This window comes from Morone saxatilis, unplaced genomic scaffold (assembly GCF_004916995.1).
Source record: "Morone saxatilis isolate NCDOM2014 unplaced genomic scaffold, NCSU_SB_2.0 Contig17, whole genome shotgun sequence".
NCBI lineage: Eukaryota > Metazoa > Chordata > Actinopteri > Moronidae > Morone > Morone saxatilis.
In genome coordinates this window covers 24,286,979-24,302,726 of record NW_023339729.1, presented here as the reverse complement: position 1 = coordinate 24,302,726, position 15,748 = coordinate 24,286,979, and the positions used below count along the sequence as shown (strand labels likewise).

The 15,748-nt window shown below is 41.4% G+C and overlaps 2 protein-coding genes across 2 annotated transcripts in view; one reads left to right on the top strand and one right to left on the bottom strand.

Annotated features, from left to right (window-relative positions):
• The first annotated feature begins 800 nt into the window (after positions 1-800).
• LOC118327278 (homeobox protein Nkx-2.3-like) lies at positions 801-3,881 on the top strand. Its single transcript, XM_035660580.1, is given in 3 exon segments — positions 801-1,462; positions 2,764-2,904; positions 2,907-3,881. Coding segments are annotated over 3 exon segments (1,062 nt in total). The 5' UTR covers positions 801-1,035; the 3' UTR covers positions 3,401-3,881.
• Positions 3,882-8,579: 4,698 nt separating this feature from the next.
• The window catches only part of LOC118326943 (ectonucleoside triphosphate diphosphohydrolase 7-like), a 10,498-nt gene continuing 3,329 nt past the window's right edge, over positions 8,580-15,748 (bottom strand). The window contains exons 4-5 of the mRNA XM_035660107.1: positions 12,650-12,711; positions 8,580-8,675 (exon numbers count right to left, since the gene is read on the bottom strand). Coding sequence (XP_035516000.1) covers positions 8,580-8,675; positions 12,650-12,711 — 158 coding nt within the window. The remainder of the gene's footprint in view (positions 8,676-12,649; positions 12,712-15,748) is intronic.

The window sequence follows — 15,748 nt, the reverse complement described above, 5'->3', positions numbered from 1 at the left end:
GGATCTTTTAGACTAGGAGTTTGGTTTTGGGGCCATATTGTAACAGAATATACAAAAATCAAACATTTTCTGTCTTTTTTTTAAAATTAATTACGACCACTTTAAGCCAAACAATATCATCCCCTCTTTTATATATCCAGAAAACACCAACCAAAATCAACCAGCGTTTGTTTTGCGTACTGACGGTCAGCGAGGTGATGGAAACCCCACTGTTGCTTTATCATTCAATCACTGGGTGAAGTTAAACTACGAGGCAAAGAGGTTCCCTCTGACTCTATTATCCCTTGACCTGACCGTTGACCTTGACGTGCCACCGTTCTTGCAGCAAGTGGGCCGCCTGCTGCGCCTCTCCAAAGAGCGCACAGATTTACGCACGATCCACACAAGTACCCCCTGATGAAATGATGAATGATGGAATTATGGAATTATGGAATGATGAAAATTGCAAATAACGTGTTTTGAAAATAAAAGGCAAAGTAAACAGATATGTCACATGTGTGCAGTCGCAGGGCAAGAGCCATTAACGTACGTCTTGGAACAAAATATGTGCGTAAAAAAGCTGCGAGGGGCCAAATTTAGCGAGTACAGAAGGATAAACGTGGAGGAGCAGCGAGTCAGTACAATTCTGAGTCCACCATATTCACACAAGGCCGACAACAAAACGGTACGTAAACATACGTCACGTACGCCCCACCTTCCCTCTCCCAGAATCTCTCTCTCTCACTCTCTCTCTCTCTCTCCCAAATGCTTCCCCTCCAGCTCACACAGACTTTCCATTTCACACACCCCTCCCCCTGACATCAGAGGAGGCAGAGGCGCTCCTTCGCCCCGGTCCAAACTCCACTTACAAAGCCCGACATTATATCTGTCAGAGAGGAGACCTGCATGGACAAAACCGGGACATTACCCATGTTTTCGTGCGATTTACGGCGATGAGGGATTCCAGAGGCTTAACGCACCTCCAATTACCAAAGAAAGGGCTATTAAGCTCAATTATTTGTTAGAGAAAGAGTGGAAAAGGAGAAAGGGGTGTGCATGTTACTCGGTGGGCTTCATTTCCTCGGTGCTGCAGAGCAGGAGCTGGATGACATGATGCTGCAGAGCCCGCTCACCTCCACGCCGTTTTCTGTCAAGGATATCCTCAAGCTGGAGCAGCAGCAGCAGCAGCAGCAGCAGCAGCAGTCCGGGTCCCTGGAGCTCCAGCACCGGGCCCACACTCAGCAGCAGTTGGCCGGGTCTCCTTCCCAGCAGCAGCATTTCCAAACCCCGCCGTCCTGCATGCTCGCCGGGGCCCGGGACAGTCCTCCTTTTTCGGACGGAGAGGACAACCTGGCCTACCTCAGCGCGCTGGCGGTGCGGGAGGAGGACCGCGGGGAGACCAGCCTGTCCCCGGACATGTACGTCCACCCCGGCCTGCAGGGAGCCAAGCTGGAGGCCGCCGAGCTGGACGAGCAGGAGAGCAGTGAGTTGAAAGCACTAGCTGCTACTGTACAGGCCAGACAAAAGGCAACAAAGGACACGTGTAACAATTATTATCAACCTCATTTCACATCTAATGTCTCACAGAGGAAATGTGCCACAGCATTAACTACAGATGTAAGCAGCTGTTTTAAATGTTAAACCCTTTTTGTTTTCTGTGGCTGTAAAATAATTTGCATGTTTAGCCACAAAAACAAAACAACCTGACCAAACTTTACCCAAACTGCTGCCACAGCACAGTAGAAATGTTCCAGTTGTTATACAAAATGTAGTTTATTTTTTTAAATTATTATGTAATATTTTTGTAATAGATTATTATTCATATAATATGTAATTTACAATTTAAGCGTCAAACATATTTTAAGTCAACTGGGGGGAAGAAAAATATATGTTTTGTGTCATTTTCTATATATAATTCTGCAGATTTTTCGCGGCTAATTATTCTGCTGTTTTTTAATTATTGTTTATTTTATTATATATACCTTTGACAGATGGAGCCCCACTGTATAGCTCATAATATAAGATGTGCAAAAGTGAAGAAAATTAAGATAAACCCCCCTTTAGTAAAGTGAAAATAGATTGGTTAGGACAGACATTATCCCAATAAACAGCTATGAAACGGTGGAAGTCAGTATCACCGCGGCCAGAGGCCTGAGACGCATCCAGTAAAGTCTGGAAATGTCAAACACTTTCTAGTGGTTCGGCTGCGCGCCTGTTATACCGAGTCTGTTATGATGTGTGGACCATAAACCGACAATTAGTTTAAAGAGGCTTGTAAAAGAAATGACACCGCGAAGTAGCGCTAATAAACACACTTCTTCCTCACATGGCACACGTGATTATTCGTTAGACGTAAACAGGTAAAAGAGTGAGGTTGGATTTTGGGTTTCTAAGTGCAGCAAGTCACTAGAAAATGTAACTTTTTGCCTAAAACTGTGTAAAAGTGTGTGGCAGCCTCCCTGGTGTTTTATATTTTATTGTCTAATTTCTGAGCTTTTTTTGTTGTGCACTGCGGCTACAGGCTGCTGTAACATGATTTCAAAAGAAATGTTCCGTGTGTAAGTGTTGTGTCTGCACTGTTAGGTAAGGTATTTGCTGAAATGTGCTGGCTTTTGGTCAAAATCTTCCAAAAGGTGTATTGGCTGTAGACTGGGATAATAAGTCTACAATAAGTCTAATAATAAACTGCATAATATTCTTTTTTTTTACGCATTGGTGGGAAACATTTCATCATTAGAGTCCAGAGATATTAACACTTCTTATGTGACCTTCCAACCTGCCCAGAGAGCTGTGGTTTGGTGTCCCGGGAGGAGGCAGCGGAGTGCGGGCAGGGCGACCCAGAGCGGCCGGCGCAGAAGCAGAGGAGCCGGCGGAGACCCAGGGTGCTCTTCTCCCAGGCGCAGGTCTTCGAGCTGGAGCGGCGCTTCAACAGCGCTACCTGTCCGCCCCGCGAGCGGGAGCACCTGCCCGACCACCCTCAGCACACTCACCTCGACCAGGCTGGTTCCAGAACCGCCGCTACAAGTGCAAACGGCAGCGGCAGGACAAGTCTCTGGAGGTGGTGGGACAGCACCACCCTCCTCCGCCCCGGCGCGTCGCCGTGCCGGTGCTGGTCCGAGATGGGAAGCCGTGTCTGGGCGGTGCGCAGAGCTACGCCGGCGCCGCTGCTCCGTACGGATCCAACCCGTACAGTTATAACGGATACCCAGCGTACACATACAACAGCCCCGCTTACAACAGCAACTACAGCTGCACGTACACCAGCATCCCGGCCCTTCCTCCGTCCAGCACCTCCAATGCCTTCATGAACATGAACTTGGGTAACGTGAGCGGCCTCGGCGGCTCCCCACAGGCTCAAACACATCAAGGGACAGCGGTCACATCCTGTCAGGGCTCCCTGCAGGGGATCCGGGCCTGGTAGCCTCACCAGAACAGTACTAGTGTCTCTTTTTTTTAAATTTTTTTAATGGAGCTCTTTCATTTTGGTCAACCCACAAGAGTATGTTAACTTGGTCAAAACGCCTCAGAAAACCGTATTGCTTATATAATGGACGTGAGTTTGGATTCAGCTGCCAGATGAGATGAAATTTCACTCGATTTTTGCGGCTACTTCAAGTGTATTAAAACCGAGATTAGTGTGCGTAAAGTCTGGACGTCACACAGTCACAGCTTGGGTGAAATTTCATTTTGTGATCCAATAATTGTTGGTGCTCTAGTTTGGCACTGGTCGGACTGAAGCGCAGACGGGAAATTACGCACAAGTTTGCGCATTTCTCCTTATTTGAACTCAAAAAGATTATTGAATTTTTTTTAAATGTTTGTTTTTAACATGGTATATTTTTAGGTTATGGAGAGATTGCTTCAAAGTGTTTTTTTTTTTGGTTCAACAGAGAATTGTTTTAGTCTATTTCACATCTATTCAAATAAATCAGAGAAATGAGAATGAGGTGCGTTTGATTCTGTATTCGGGCAACAACAACTTTCAGTGTGTTGCTGGGGGAAAAGGAGGGCTTGGAATGTTACAATTTCAATGGCAAAACACACCGTCACAGAACTGAAAGTGTATTTTTCCCTAAATAATGAAAAGAAAGAATAATAATAATCCATATACTATTGCACCCATGCAGGGTCAGACTCACGGAGGCAAATTTTGCTCATAAACATATTAAGGGGAGAGCTGCTGGAGGAGGCCAGGCCACAGGAACTCTTTGTCCCAGTGCCAGGCGACGTGAAAGGAGGAAGTTATTCTCCATTTGAGGTCCTTTAAAGGACGCGATTAAGCACCTAAAATACCCCCGAAGAGCGAGTTGCAGCCGGGCAAGGGAGCGGGAATAATGGCTCTTATTGGATTGTCGGACAAAAGGTGTGTGGTAGGCAGAGCCGGGCACTCAGCAAAGACAAAAGCGCACAGGGGCCGTGAGATTGACGTCCTAATATTCCCATTTGAGGGACAGGCAGCGGGTTATTCTGCGCAGAGAAGGGGACACGGAGGAAAAATGTGGTCACTTTTGTTCCCCTTCAGGAGGCTTTTTTTGTTCGCGGAGAAAGGCTCTCCGAGATCCCCAGCCGTGAGGCTTCGGGGGCAGCCGGGCTGGAGGTGATGGCAGCGGGGAGGCGTTTGTGTGAAAGAAGGGGGTATTATTGCTACAAGTTTCACCATTTATCCCAATGAGGAAAATGGACGGGAGAATTTTAAGGGGGAGCCCGTTGAGGAGGAGGGAGCGAGGGTCGTGTCCTGTAGGCTATTATTTCAGTTTAAGGGGGTAATTTCAGCTCAGGCCGGCGTTATTCTCACAGGTAACAGTCTAATCGTGGACGGGAAAACGACTGCAGTGATCCTATAATACATATCGACAGGAAATTGAACAAAAATCCACAGAATAACTCGAATATTACAGTGATTGCAGAGGAAAGTAAAGTTCTGACTGGGATATTATAGCAGTACTTTGCTCTTGTTATGGATTCTGTGGCCAGTTATTGAGTCAATAGGATAAATGATCCCAAACCAAATGAAATATAGGTTTTATTTTGGTCAACGTTTGGTTTAACGTTGAAATAATAACTCGAATAACTGACATTTATCAAGAGAAAAAACAAAACTTTATTTAATTCCAGCGTCTGAAATGTGAGAATTTGCTTTCCTCTCTTTTATATCATTGTAAATTTAATATTTTGGGGAGTTTTGGACTGTTGGTCAGACAAAACAAGTCATTTGAAAAGATCATCTTCACTTTGGCTTCTAGGAAGATTTTTCTTTTACTATTTTCAGACATTTTAAAAACGGAATCATTCGAAAAAAAATAAAATAATGAACAGATATAAGCAGGGGAAACAAGTTGAAGCCCTAATTTGGTTAAAGAAAAGAGAGATGCTTAGGAGGCTAGAATTCTTCTTTAGTTAAGGTGGAGCAGCCTAATTGGCGCTGTTAATTAGCAATTACGCACACACAGGGGGTAAAAAAAACCACAGGCAGGGGGTCAATTTAAGACCAAACTCGTCTCAAACGTTTTTTTAATCGTTTATGGGATCAAAACCTGACAACTTATTTGCTGGAATAAATCTCCAGATGATAAATGATCGTGGAAGTTGTGTGAAAAGTAGGGAGGGAAAGCATCAATTGCTGTTTTTCTCTGCGCGTAATTGTTCCTCCGGCCTGAGAACAGTTGTTTCCCAAACCCATTCTTGTATAATTACACCCACACTTGTGTCCTAATGTGACACAGCAGGTAAGACTGAGAACAAACAGCAGGAGCCACATTTACTAAACCATCTCCCACTGAAACCCCCAGACCCCGTTTATACTCATTCAGACGGGTTTCTGGGATAAAGTGGAGCAGCTCTGGTGACTGAGAGGAGTTCAGTAGGTCATTAATATGATAAATGGTCATTTTTGGAAGGAAACATTGTCTCATAAACGCTCATCAGTTAATACGGCTTTAAAATAAGTTATTATTTCCTGACCATTGACTCCAGAAATAATTTAGCCACTTTACGCACACTTTATCCCTCTAAATGTAACTGAATTAAAGCTGATGTATTAACATCTGATAGAACAAATAAGCACTAATAAAAATCGCTGTTATCGGCAGTGATCAGTGCGGCTCCTCTCTGTGCCAGACTGCCGGTCTCTGCGCTCAGATTGAGATCTGTCAGTCTGAGCTGTTAACCAGCTGATCTCCTGTTTGGGACAAAACAGCCTAATGCCTTCTTCTTACTAATGGGGATTAATTGAGAGGTAAACAGAGAGCAGATAAGCGCTGCGCCCTGAGGTGCTGCCCGGCCACAGGACAGAGACTGATGGACGCAAATAAAGACGAGACAGAGAGGCGTCTGGCAGGTAAACACCACTACCAGCTAGAGACAGCGATAATAATAATAATAATAATAATAATTAGCTCAATAATATTTCTAATAACTTATATTTATTTAGATTTGTCCACTTTTACATTAAAAATAACTTAAAACAAATCAACATCATCCTAAAAAGTTATTATTAACTCGTACTATGACACTTCTATAACTGTTATTGCATCTGTTTATACCAGAAAGTTGATTTCTAACACTAAAGATTCTTTACTCAAGTAAAAAGCACCATATTGTGAAAATACTCCATTACAAGAAAAGTCCTGCACTCAAAATCTCCCTACAGTAAAAGCTTAGACAGTATTATCAGTAAAGTTTAACCACATACAGAAAAAACAGACCTCTATCAGAGTTACATTATTATATGTGACGCTATTTATTTTTATCTATTTTCCTGTTGTAGCTACTTCATCTGCTGTTGCAAAGTTCAATCTATACAAAATGCTTCATATTTTAAAAGTGGTCGTATATTTTGTTTGTGAAATCTTACTCTGTAAAGTAACTATTTATAAAAAAAGGAGCATTTTTTGCCCCTAAACTAGGAGTATAAAGTAGCAGAAAATGTTCCTCAAGTTGTATTTAAGTACAGCACTTTCATTCCACCACTGCTAATACTACTATTATCCACAAAAGAAGTGGTGTTTCTGCTTTAAACCATTATTCCTGCTGTCAAACCTACTTCTGTAATAACACTGATCACACCAACATGGAGGGTGGTAACAGAAAAGGTATTAGGATGTCTGAAGGCTCACTCTTACTCACACACACACAAACATGCGTCACAGTTTTTATATTTGCTTCATCTGGTAGTTTGTTGATCCTACAGTGAACCACAGCTGCTCTCTGACTCTGACAGCAGTCATCGCCCTGTGTACAGTAGCTGTGTGTGCATGTGGGTGTGTATTGATGTGTTTGACTTTCAAACTCTGATTTGTTGAATCTCTCTTGGATTGCACTCGTTTTGTTTTTTTTCAGATTAACCCTTTTCTGTAAGTCGTGCTAATAGAAATCACATTGGTAGTTTGCTTTAGAAGAGAACAGGCTCTTAATCTCACCACAGACACAAGAAATCTGTGTGATATATCTCTTCTCTGAGTATGTTTCCAATCTTATTATCAGCTCTTTTTTGTATTTCACCAGCTCATAAAATCTCTTTGTGCATAAAATACTTACCTTGGATCATCGCTTGTCAATAAATAGTATCCTATCTGGCATTCACATCAGTTAGGAACCGGCACTCTTGGCCTCCCCCCGGTTACACTCGTCACACACCCTGAAAGTAGATCCAGCCAAGCTGATGGTCACATTATTGGGATTTTGCACTAAAAACATGGACACAAAGTGACACAACTTCTCCTAAAGTGGCTAAAAGTGACTCACCCTTGCTGAATAACTGAGTAAAATTTAAAAAAGAAACTAATTAAATAGTATTTACAAAAATCATCAGTAAATTCATTAGGCTATGTGGAGGATTCACCTCTGTTATCAGGGGAGTTTTAAGGTTTTAAATAATTCCCTAGCAAAAAACAAGTAAGTTTTAAATATTATTTAGGGAAATCGATGATGGATGCTGTGGGAACAGAAGTGTATGATTCTTATTAGACCCAGAAATCACTGTTAGATCAGGAATAATTAGACTCTATCTTTTTATTAAGTAAACACTCACCGTTTCTGTGGAAAATTCCCAAAAGTTATTAGTCATTTGTTTGATTAGGTTTAAACCAAACATGTTAGCAGTACCCACACATAACCCTCTCAGTGCTGGACTATTTTCATCACTAACATGAAGAGTAGAAGCTCTGTGGAGAGCTTCAAAACAGATATATATGTTATCAGAAAGTAGAAAATTATAATGCTGTTTAAAGCTGCCATCCAATATACAAAAATATCATCAAAAACATTTTCTATGAGATCATAGTTTAAATGTTTGTGCCACATATCAAACTTAATAAAGCATTTTCAGCTCCAGTGTCCACTGACCAACAGTGTTAATATAATTCTATTAAATGTAGGTTATGTCTCTATTGCTCTAACATGAGAACGCTTTAGTTTAATTGCTCTCAGAAAAAGATTCAAGAGCTCAATTGAGACTAATAAAAATAATCTGTTAATGTTTCTCGTCTCCTCTCTTTCATTAGCAGTTTGGAGACTGTTTCTTGGCTCGCTCTCTCTGTTTCTGTCACAACACCCACATGTTGTTGCAGAAGCTGCTGTATGTGCTGCTTCCTCCACTCGTCTTACGATTGGTCATCAAGCAGCGACACTCCGCCTATGAGAGGACGATCAATGAGCCGCTCGGGCTGCAGTGCTGAGTACTGGCAGGCCCAGACAGGCTGCAATCACACATAGAGACACTTTAACTTACAGCAGAGGCCTCACAGCCTACTGTATGTTACAGTGCTGTTACTGCTGCTCCTGCTACTAATGCAACCACTAACAGTACCACTGCACTTACCCCTACTAGCAATCATACTACCATTACTGCAACAGCTCCAACTGCTGATATCGCTGCTAACATTCAGGGCCGGAAGAACCTGCTAGAGGGCCATGGGGCAGAAATGAGCTGCTGGTACCCAATAACCCCCCCACACTCATTCTCTGCAACAATATGCACAATTTGTCAGTGCTAGAATAAAGACCCTGATTTTCTGTCTAATTTTAGTAAATAATAATTAAATAAAGATTAACTGATGGAGCAGGACCGTCCTGAGTGTCAGGTAAGGGGCTCCTGCGTTGGTGGGGGGCGTGTGCGACATAAGATATGATCTAGGAAGTCCAGTTTGAGACCTTATCAGATGACAAAACATTACACAGCAGTTTGCAGTTATCACAGACACAATTTTACCTTGTGAGGCAACAGGATTTACAAGATCAAGAAATGATGCAGGGATCCGTCTCGCCAGCCTTCAAGCGTCCTTTGAGGAACCACTAGCTGTGCGGCGCAGCGAGAAGCGACTGCTTGCTCTAAAACAACAATGGCGACCGCTAAAGAGGTTAGCGTAGATGCTGCTAACATCAGTTACAGTTATATCAAGTGTCTGCCCTTCTTCAGTTTCTAAGGACGACTTCCCAGATGGTTCTGTGTTATAAAAAAACGTTATGGCGGCAACTATTTTATCTTTTGTTTTGAAGAGCACAAGGTCAACAGTAATAGTAGCATACGAGTTTCAGCTGAAGCTGAACCAGGTTCAACTTTGCTGCGACCCTCATCGTTGTGTTAACTAAACCGTCTCCATTAACTTAAATGAGAGGGCTCTTTCGTTTTAACCATGGCTGTGAAATTTTGCAGTAATATCACATCATCTCAGTGGAAATGCTGCAATCAGCGCACACGCTCGCTGGGGAAAGTCATTCCATGGAAATCTTCTGTCAAAATCAGATGCATGAATTTGCACTGTTGACCAAAAGCGAACCGTCTTGACCTTTGAGGGATGTTTGAAATGTAGGAGGCTATCGTAGCTTATTAGCTGTGTTGCACCACCCACTTTTATTTAAGCTCCACTGTCGTTGTATAAACTTCTCCACTAAAGAGGAATGGTTTGCAGACATTTATACGACAGGAGTCTCATAACGCAGCTAACACGCTACGATAGCTTCCTCCATCACAAGTCAGTACTGTCAAGTGTGCACATTAAAGTTTACCACAGTTGAATTATGCAAAATATTTAGACAGATTTACTTCGACCCTGAAAGCAAATCCACTTATAACAGTGATTCAGTTGGAACGAACTGCTGTTGCTGCAATATTTCAGTTTCAACTGTTGAGAAAGCGTCTGAGACCGGCTGAATCCTCAAATGTTTTTTCTCTATTTTCCATCCGTCCAATGATCTGAATTTAGTAACCTACTGCAGTTTCCTTCGGGTCTTAATAAATGGTCAGATTTAACATCCACGTTAGTCCAAACTCTGCTAAATATCAGCGTGAACTCCTCTGTGCTGATCTCTGCAGATTGCAGCCTGTGGGAGTTTGGCTCTTAAATGAGAAATCCACCAATTGAAAATTTGACACCTACAAGCTTTAGTGTAAAGTGCTCTTCAGAGACTGCACAGTGTCTTCTTAGTCAGCTCACATGTAATGCTTACTGACGTCAGCGTAATAGATTTTGCAATGGACATGGATGTTTGGAAATGTCTTTTTAACTGGTTTCCCGTGTCCCGGGATGGGAGACGGGAGGAAGGCCAGCCAAAAGAACGGCTTTGGCTCGTCCATCAGCCCGAGATATCTAAATATTTATCCTGTGATCCACATTTATCCATTCACTGGTGCAGCTTTCTGGGTCAAAAACGTTATGTTTCTGGGAAGATACATGAGTATACAGTGTTTATCCAATGCTACCCACAGAGATTTATCCTAAACTGTCAGCGTTTACAATAACACACATAAATTGCAGTGTGCGTCTCACTAAAAATCATTAGACTCATTAATTTGAGTCCTGCAACCAGCTGGGAAAATTTGGGCAGGAGAAGTGAGTGAGTAATGCTCCTGCTTCCATCAGCCGCTGATAGCCATGTGCTCTTGAGCAAGGCACTTAAAACAAAGCTGATGAAGATGATTAACCGACAATGCAAGATCACGTTTCTTACTAGGAAAACTTAAAAGTACAGTATGAAAAAGATGCATGTCAGCTATTGTTTTGGTGAGTAAACTGCAGGAATTTAAACTGGTATGAAGATAAAATGGTAACAGCCCTGTGCACTAGGGGTGGGCAACCTGCAGGTGTTTAGCCCCTCTCCAGTGGCTTGTACAAAGAAATTATTTGGAAATGAATAACAGTTATTCTTTATCATTGTTGTAGGCCTACAGCAATTCTTACATTCTCCATTTGTAAAAATGTGTAGACACTACACATCGTGTAAATGTATTTTTTAAAACATTTTGCCAACTAGAATGTGCCTCATATGTTACGTCCTACCTGACACCCTTTCATCAATAATAGTGGCCACATGAGTCTCCATAATAAGACAGGCAATTGATTCCAAATCCCAAAAAAGTCTCAGAGGAAGATAGAGAACTTAAAAGTGCACAGACACATTTGCTTACGAGTACGCTTCATCTGTGGCAAGAAATTAGCATTATAAGGCTCTAAAAATATATACATTACATTTTTTTGGGCCAAAAATGTTTCTTTTGATAGTTAAGGTTGCTGACCCCTGCCCTACACCCGCTAGTGCATCTATTGGGGAAAAAAATAATTTAAAGAGGAAGATAAGAGGAAATAATTGGGCCTTCATCCACAGGCAGGGAGTGGCAGAAAAATCCAACTGGAGGCACTAAAGTGGGTGGTTAAGAATAAAAAGCCTTCAGTAAACACGGGCTAATATGTCCACGAAGACACTCTAAGGAGACAATAAATGCTCATTTTTGCGTTGGTGTATTTGTATTTGTAGCAGCTCAAATTGATTAATGGGCTAATTCCATCCAGTTGAGCTTTTTTTTAATGCCACACAATCTCCATTCTTTGCCTGTTTATGCATCTAATTTTTATTGCTGCACTGCACTGTTTCATGCATCTGGTTAGAATTCAAGAATGAGGATCTTGTGTAGAAGGATATTTGTACAGTAATCCAAATTCCTTAAAAAATGTGCTGTAGAAAAGTTAGTTGCCAGACAACTTATCTACATTTTACTTACAATTTAGTGTAATTTTCTGGTAAACAGTCAGCCAATACAGTATCTTTTATATCAAATAAGAGTCTTGCAAACTGTACAGCTCTTTATTCATTTACTTAAATAACGGTCATATTGTACATATTGTCTCTATTTTTATATTTATTTTTATTGTAATGCACCAATTTACCAAGACAAATTCCTTGCATGAGAAAACCTACTTGACAATAAACCCAATTCTGATTCTGATTCTGGCAAACACCCCCTAAAGGCAGCAATATTTATGGGATGCGTTCAGACTAGTCCAGACGGAAATCTGAAAAGTACTGGATGGATTGAAATTAACTTTTGGACATGTATTCATGGTTCCAAGATGATAAATCATAATAACTTTGGTCATCCTCTGATTTTACCTTTAGCTTCACCGTGGTTTTGAATGAAATGCCTCGACTAACGTCGGAAGGATCGTCATGAAATTTGGTTCAGACATACATGTTCCTCTCAGGGTGAGTTGTAATGACTTTGGAGATCTATGAGCTTTTCTTCTTGCACCATTATCATGTAAACCTTTGGGTCTGGTGGTGGCAGATATGGAAAGGTTAGGGGGGATTCACCCTCTGGGGATCAAGAATATTCACACTACATCTCATAAAGATGTGACCAGTGTTGGACTGTCCAACCAACGAACCACAGACTTACCCACATCACTGCATCCTGCTTGTCAGTAATAATGGAGAACAACTCAATCAAAAGTCTGGCCTCTACAAAAAAGAAAAAGGTTAAAACACAAAGCAAGTTGGCCAAAGATTGGTTGAACATTTTCAGGTTTGAAGTTAATATAAAGGATTGGTAATCTCAACAGTTTAAGATATACACATGTATAGAGGTGTGTTAAGTGGGTTCACCGAGGTTTCCAATTTGAAGTGGATGATGTCTGTGGAGTGTAATATGTCACTGCACAGGAGGGTGGTTTCAGGGTGTGTTCCTCTGGAGTGGTCCAACTGTAAAACATGCTGGCACATGGTGGGAGGGCACTGCGACATGCCGCATTGCCAACCTGAATTATGATTAATGCTGTTTATACTCATCCTTACGGTGATATGGAGCGCGGTATCGTCTGTATTTGTGTGACCTGCAGGCGGAGCGTCACCGATGGAGAGATTAGACACCAGAGAAACACCATTTATCAAAACCGAGGGGATGGCGGGGAGGAGCGTTGTTTTTCAAATCTCTCCTTTTTCTTCTCCAGCTAAACATACACACATTTACCCAACGGGAGGGATGTGCAGAGTTGGGTTTCCGTCATCTCATTTGTCTTTGTATGTCATCAACACACACACGCCTGATGTTGACCTTGGCTCTGACCAGACCTGCCGCCATGCGCCCTCCAGACGAGGGCCTGACCTCACTTGCCAAGAACCTTCCTGTCCGACTAAATAGATCGGCTTACGTTTCAGAGCACGGACGCTGAAAGGGAACAACAGAGGGAGGAATGGGACGGTAAAAGGGGGGGTAGAGTTAAGACGAGAGAACATGAAAGACAGCATTTTAGCTTGTAGGCCGCGGGGAATGACAACAAACACGGGGCCTCGAGTGAAACGGGATCTGCTGCAGCAGGAAGGTGGAGGTGCTGCTTTCTGTCAGTCTCTCTGTGGAGACATCTGCCTGTCAGCTCTCAGAGACGGCAGCAAGGAAGCTTCATCTCTACAGAAAACTGCAGTTAAACTACGGAGGGCCTGAGAGGACAACTATTTTATAATCTCAACCACAGCTTTTTGCTCTTCTGTCACCATTGAGCAATTATTCTGCAGTTTTGCTAATTGAGATAGTTAAAATAGTTTGTTACACTTGGATCTGTACATTAGAAATACTGTGTGATTCAAATAGAACTCTCCTTTTGTTTCTTATGTTGAGAATATAACCTGTAGTAAAGTAAGTCCCATTGAGTTTGATATTAAATATTTATTATAGGGACGAAATTAACAATTATTTTTTATTAATGTTAAACCTATCAATGATTTTCATCCTTTCATTAATTAATTTGGTCTACAAAACTTTGAAATTGATATAAAACAGAACAAAGTGAATCCTCACAGCTTCAGAAACTGGAGCGAGTCTTCAGTAGTTTTCCATCAACATGTTTCCTGCCTCCAGCCAAACACATAAATACTGCTGTAAACTAATATTGTCACTTGTATCAGATACTGTAAAGCTTTTACAACCTGCGTATTATCTCTGTAGTGCTGACAATCAGTCCCATTGGTTATCATAACAGTGCTGAGATCTGTGCATACCAACAGACTGAGCAACCTTTGTAACCAGTGAGGATTCCCCTGCGTTAGCGACCCCTGATGGTTGGTTGAGACACCTGCAATACACTTACCACAGGTTACCTCAGCATCTGCAGGAGTTTCTGCATCCGACAGCAACACTGGTTTAGTGCTGACAAAAAACTGTCTAGATTTGTTATAGCCTTTAATTTGATCAGTTTAACTTTTAAATCAAACATTTTAGACTCTTGTTCTTGTACTCTCAGTTCTTTTACAGCTGCGTGTGTTAACAAAACATTTAACAATTTTGACTTTTTGTTTTAAATGGGGGGAAAAAAATGTTCATAATTCATGTTTATATTATATTCTGTACGGTATGGAAAAAGGTATCATTTTAGTGTAGGTACTGGTTGATCATTTAGGCCATAAAATATTAGAACATGGTGAAAGATGCTCATCAGAATTTCCTAAATTGCTCATTTTGTCGGTCAAAAAACAAAAATATTCAATTTACTATGCAGAAGATAAAGAAAAGCAGAAATTGCTCAGAATTTAAAAAAACTGGAGCTAGAAAATATTTAACATTTGTGCTTGGTAAATTAAACAAATTGATCCTTTATCAAAATCGCTGCAGTAAATTAACCACAAATCATTTCAGCTTTTAAAACTAGTTTAACTTCAACTCAGTTTGCACCCATTATCATTTCTAACTTTATCGTTTTTGTGCTTTTCAAAGAGTTGTTTTAGGGATACAGTAAAACATTTGTGTCTCGTGTTGTAGCATCTAATGGAGAAATAAATAATGTAACGTAATGAGTTACAAACATCAGTTTGGCTGCCATCACCAGGCAGTTAAAACATCCAGCTGCAGCTACATACACCACCACAATTATGCCAAAATTAGGAGTTCAACCCTGATGATTTAAATGCGAGTGGAGATAATAAAGAGTTACCTCATGCTGGAAGGAGAGAAAAAGTAAGACAAGTAGACAAATTGAAGTTCTCTCAGCGCTTGGAGAGCCAGCACCAAGAGAAGACCCTGCTTCTGCGAGGAGCTGCCTTAGCGAGTTTATTTACAATTTACAAAATACAGGTGTCGCTCTCAAACAGTGTTCAAGCATTTCACATTAGTGTCGTCATCTGACAAACCACCGGTTCCTCTCGTTTCTCTCTCTTTATTGCTTTCAGTCTTTGGTTTCCCAATCTTGAAACTTGGCTTCACGTGAGGAACACTCCTACAATCATTTTTTAATTCTCTTCAACCACTGAATTTCTTTCCTCACACGAATGGTCTGTCTGAGTTTGAAATAATCCAGGTTTTCCTCCGTTGCTACCTTCCCGATGAGGATTTTGTGCGCTTCCTACAGAAACCTGAACATTTTACAGCCCAATCATGATAAAACTTGTACAGTCTCACGTTTGTGTAATTCAGCATACAGGTTAGCTTCAAAACTTAACTGGTTAGAGATTTTGGGTTTATCTAAATTTGTTCATATATATATATATATATATATAATTTATATATATA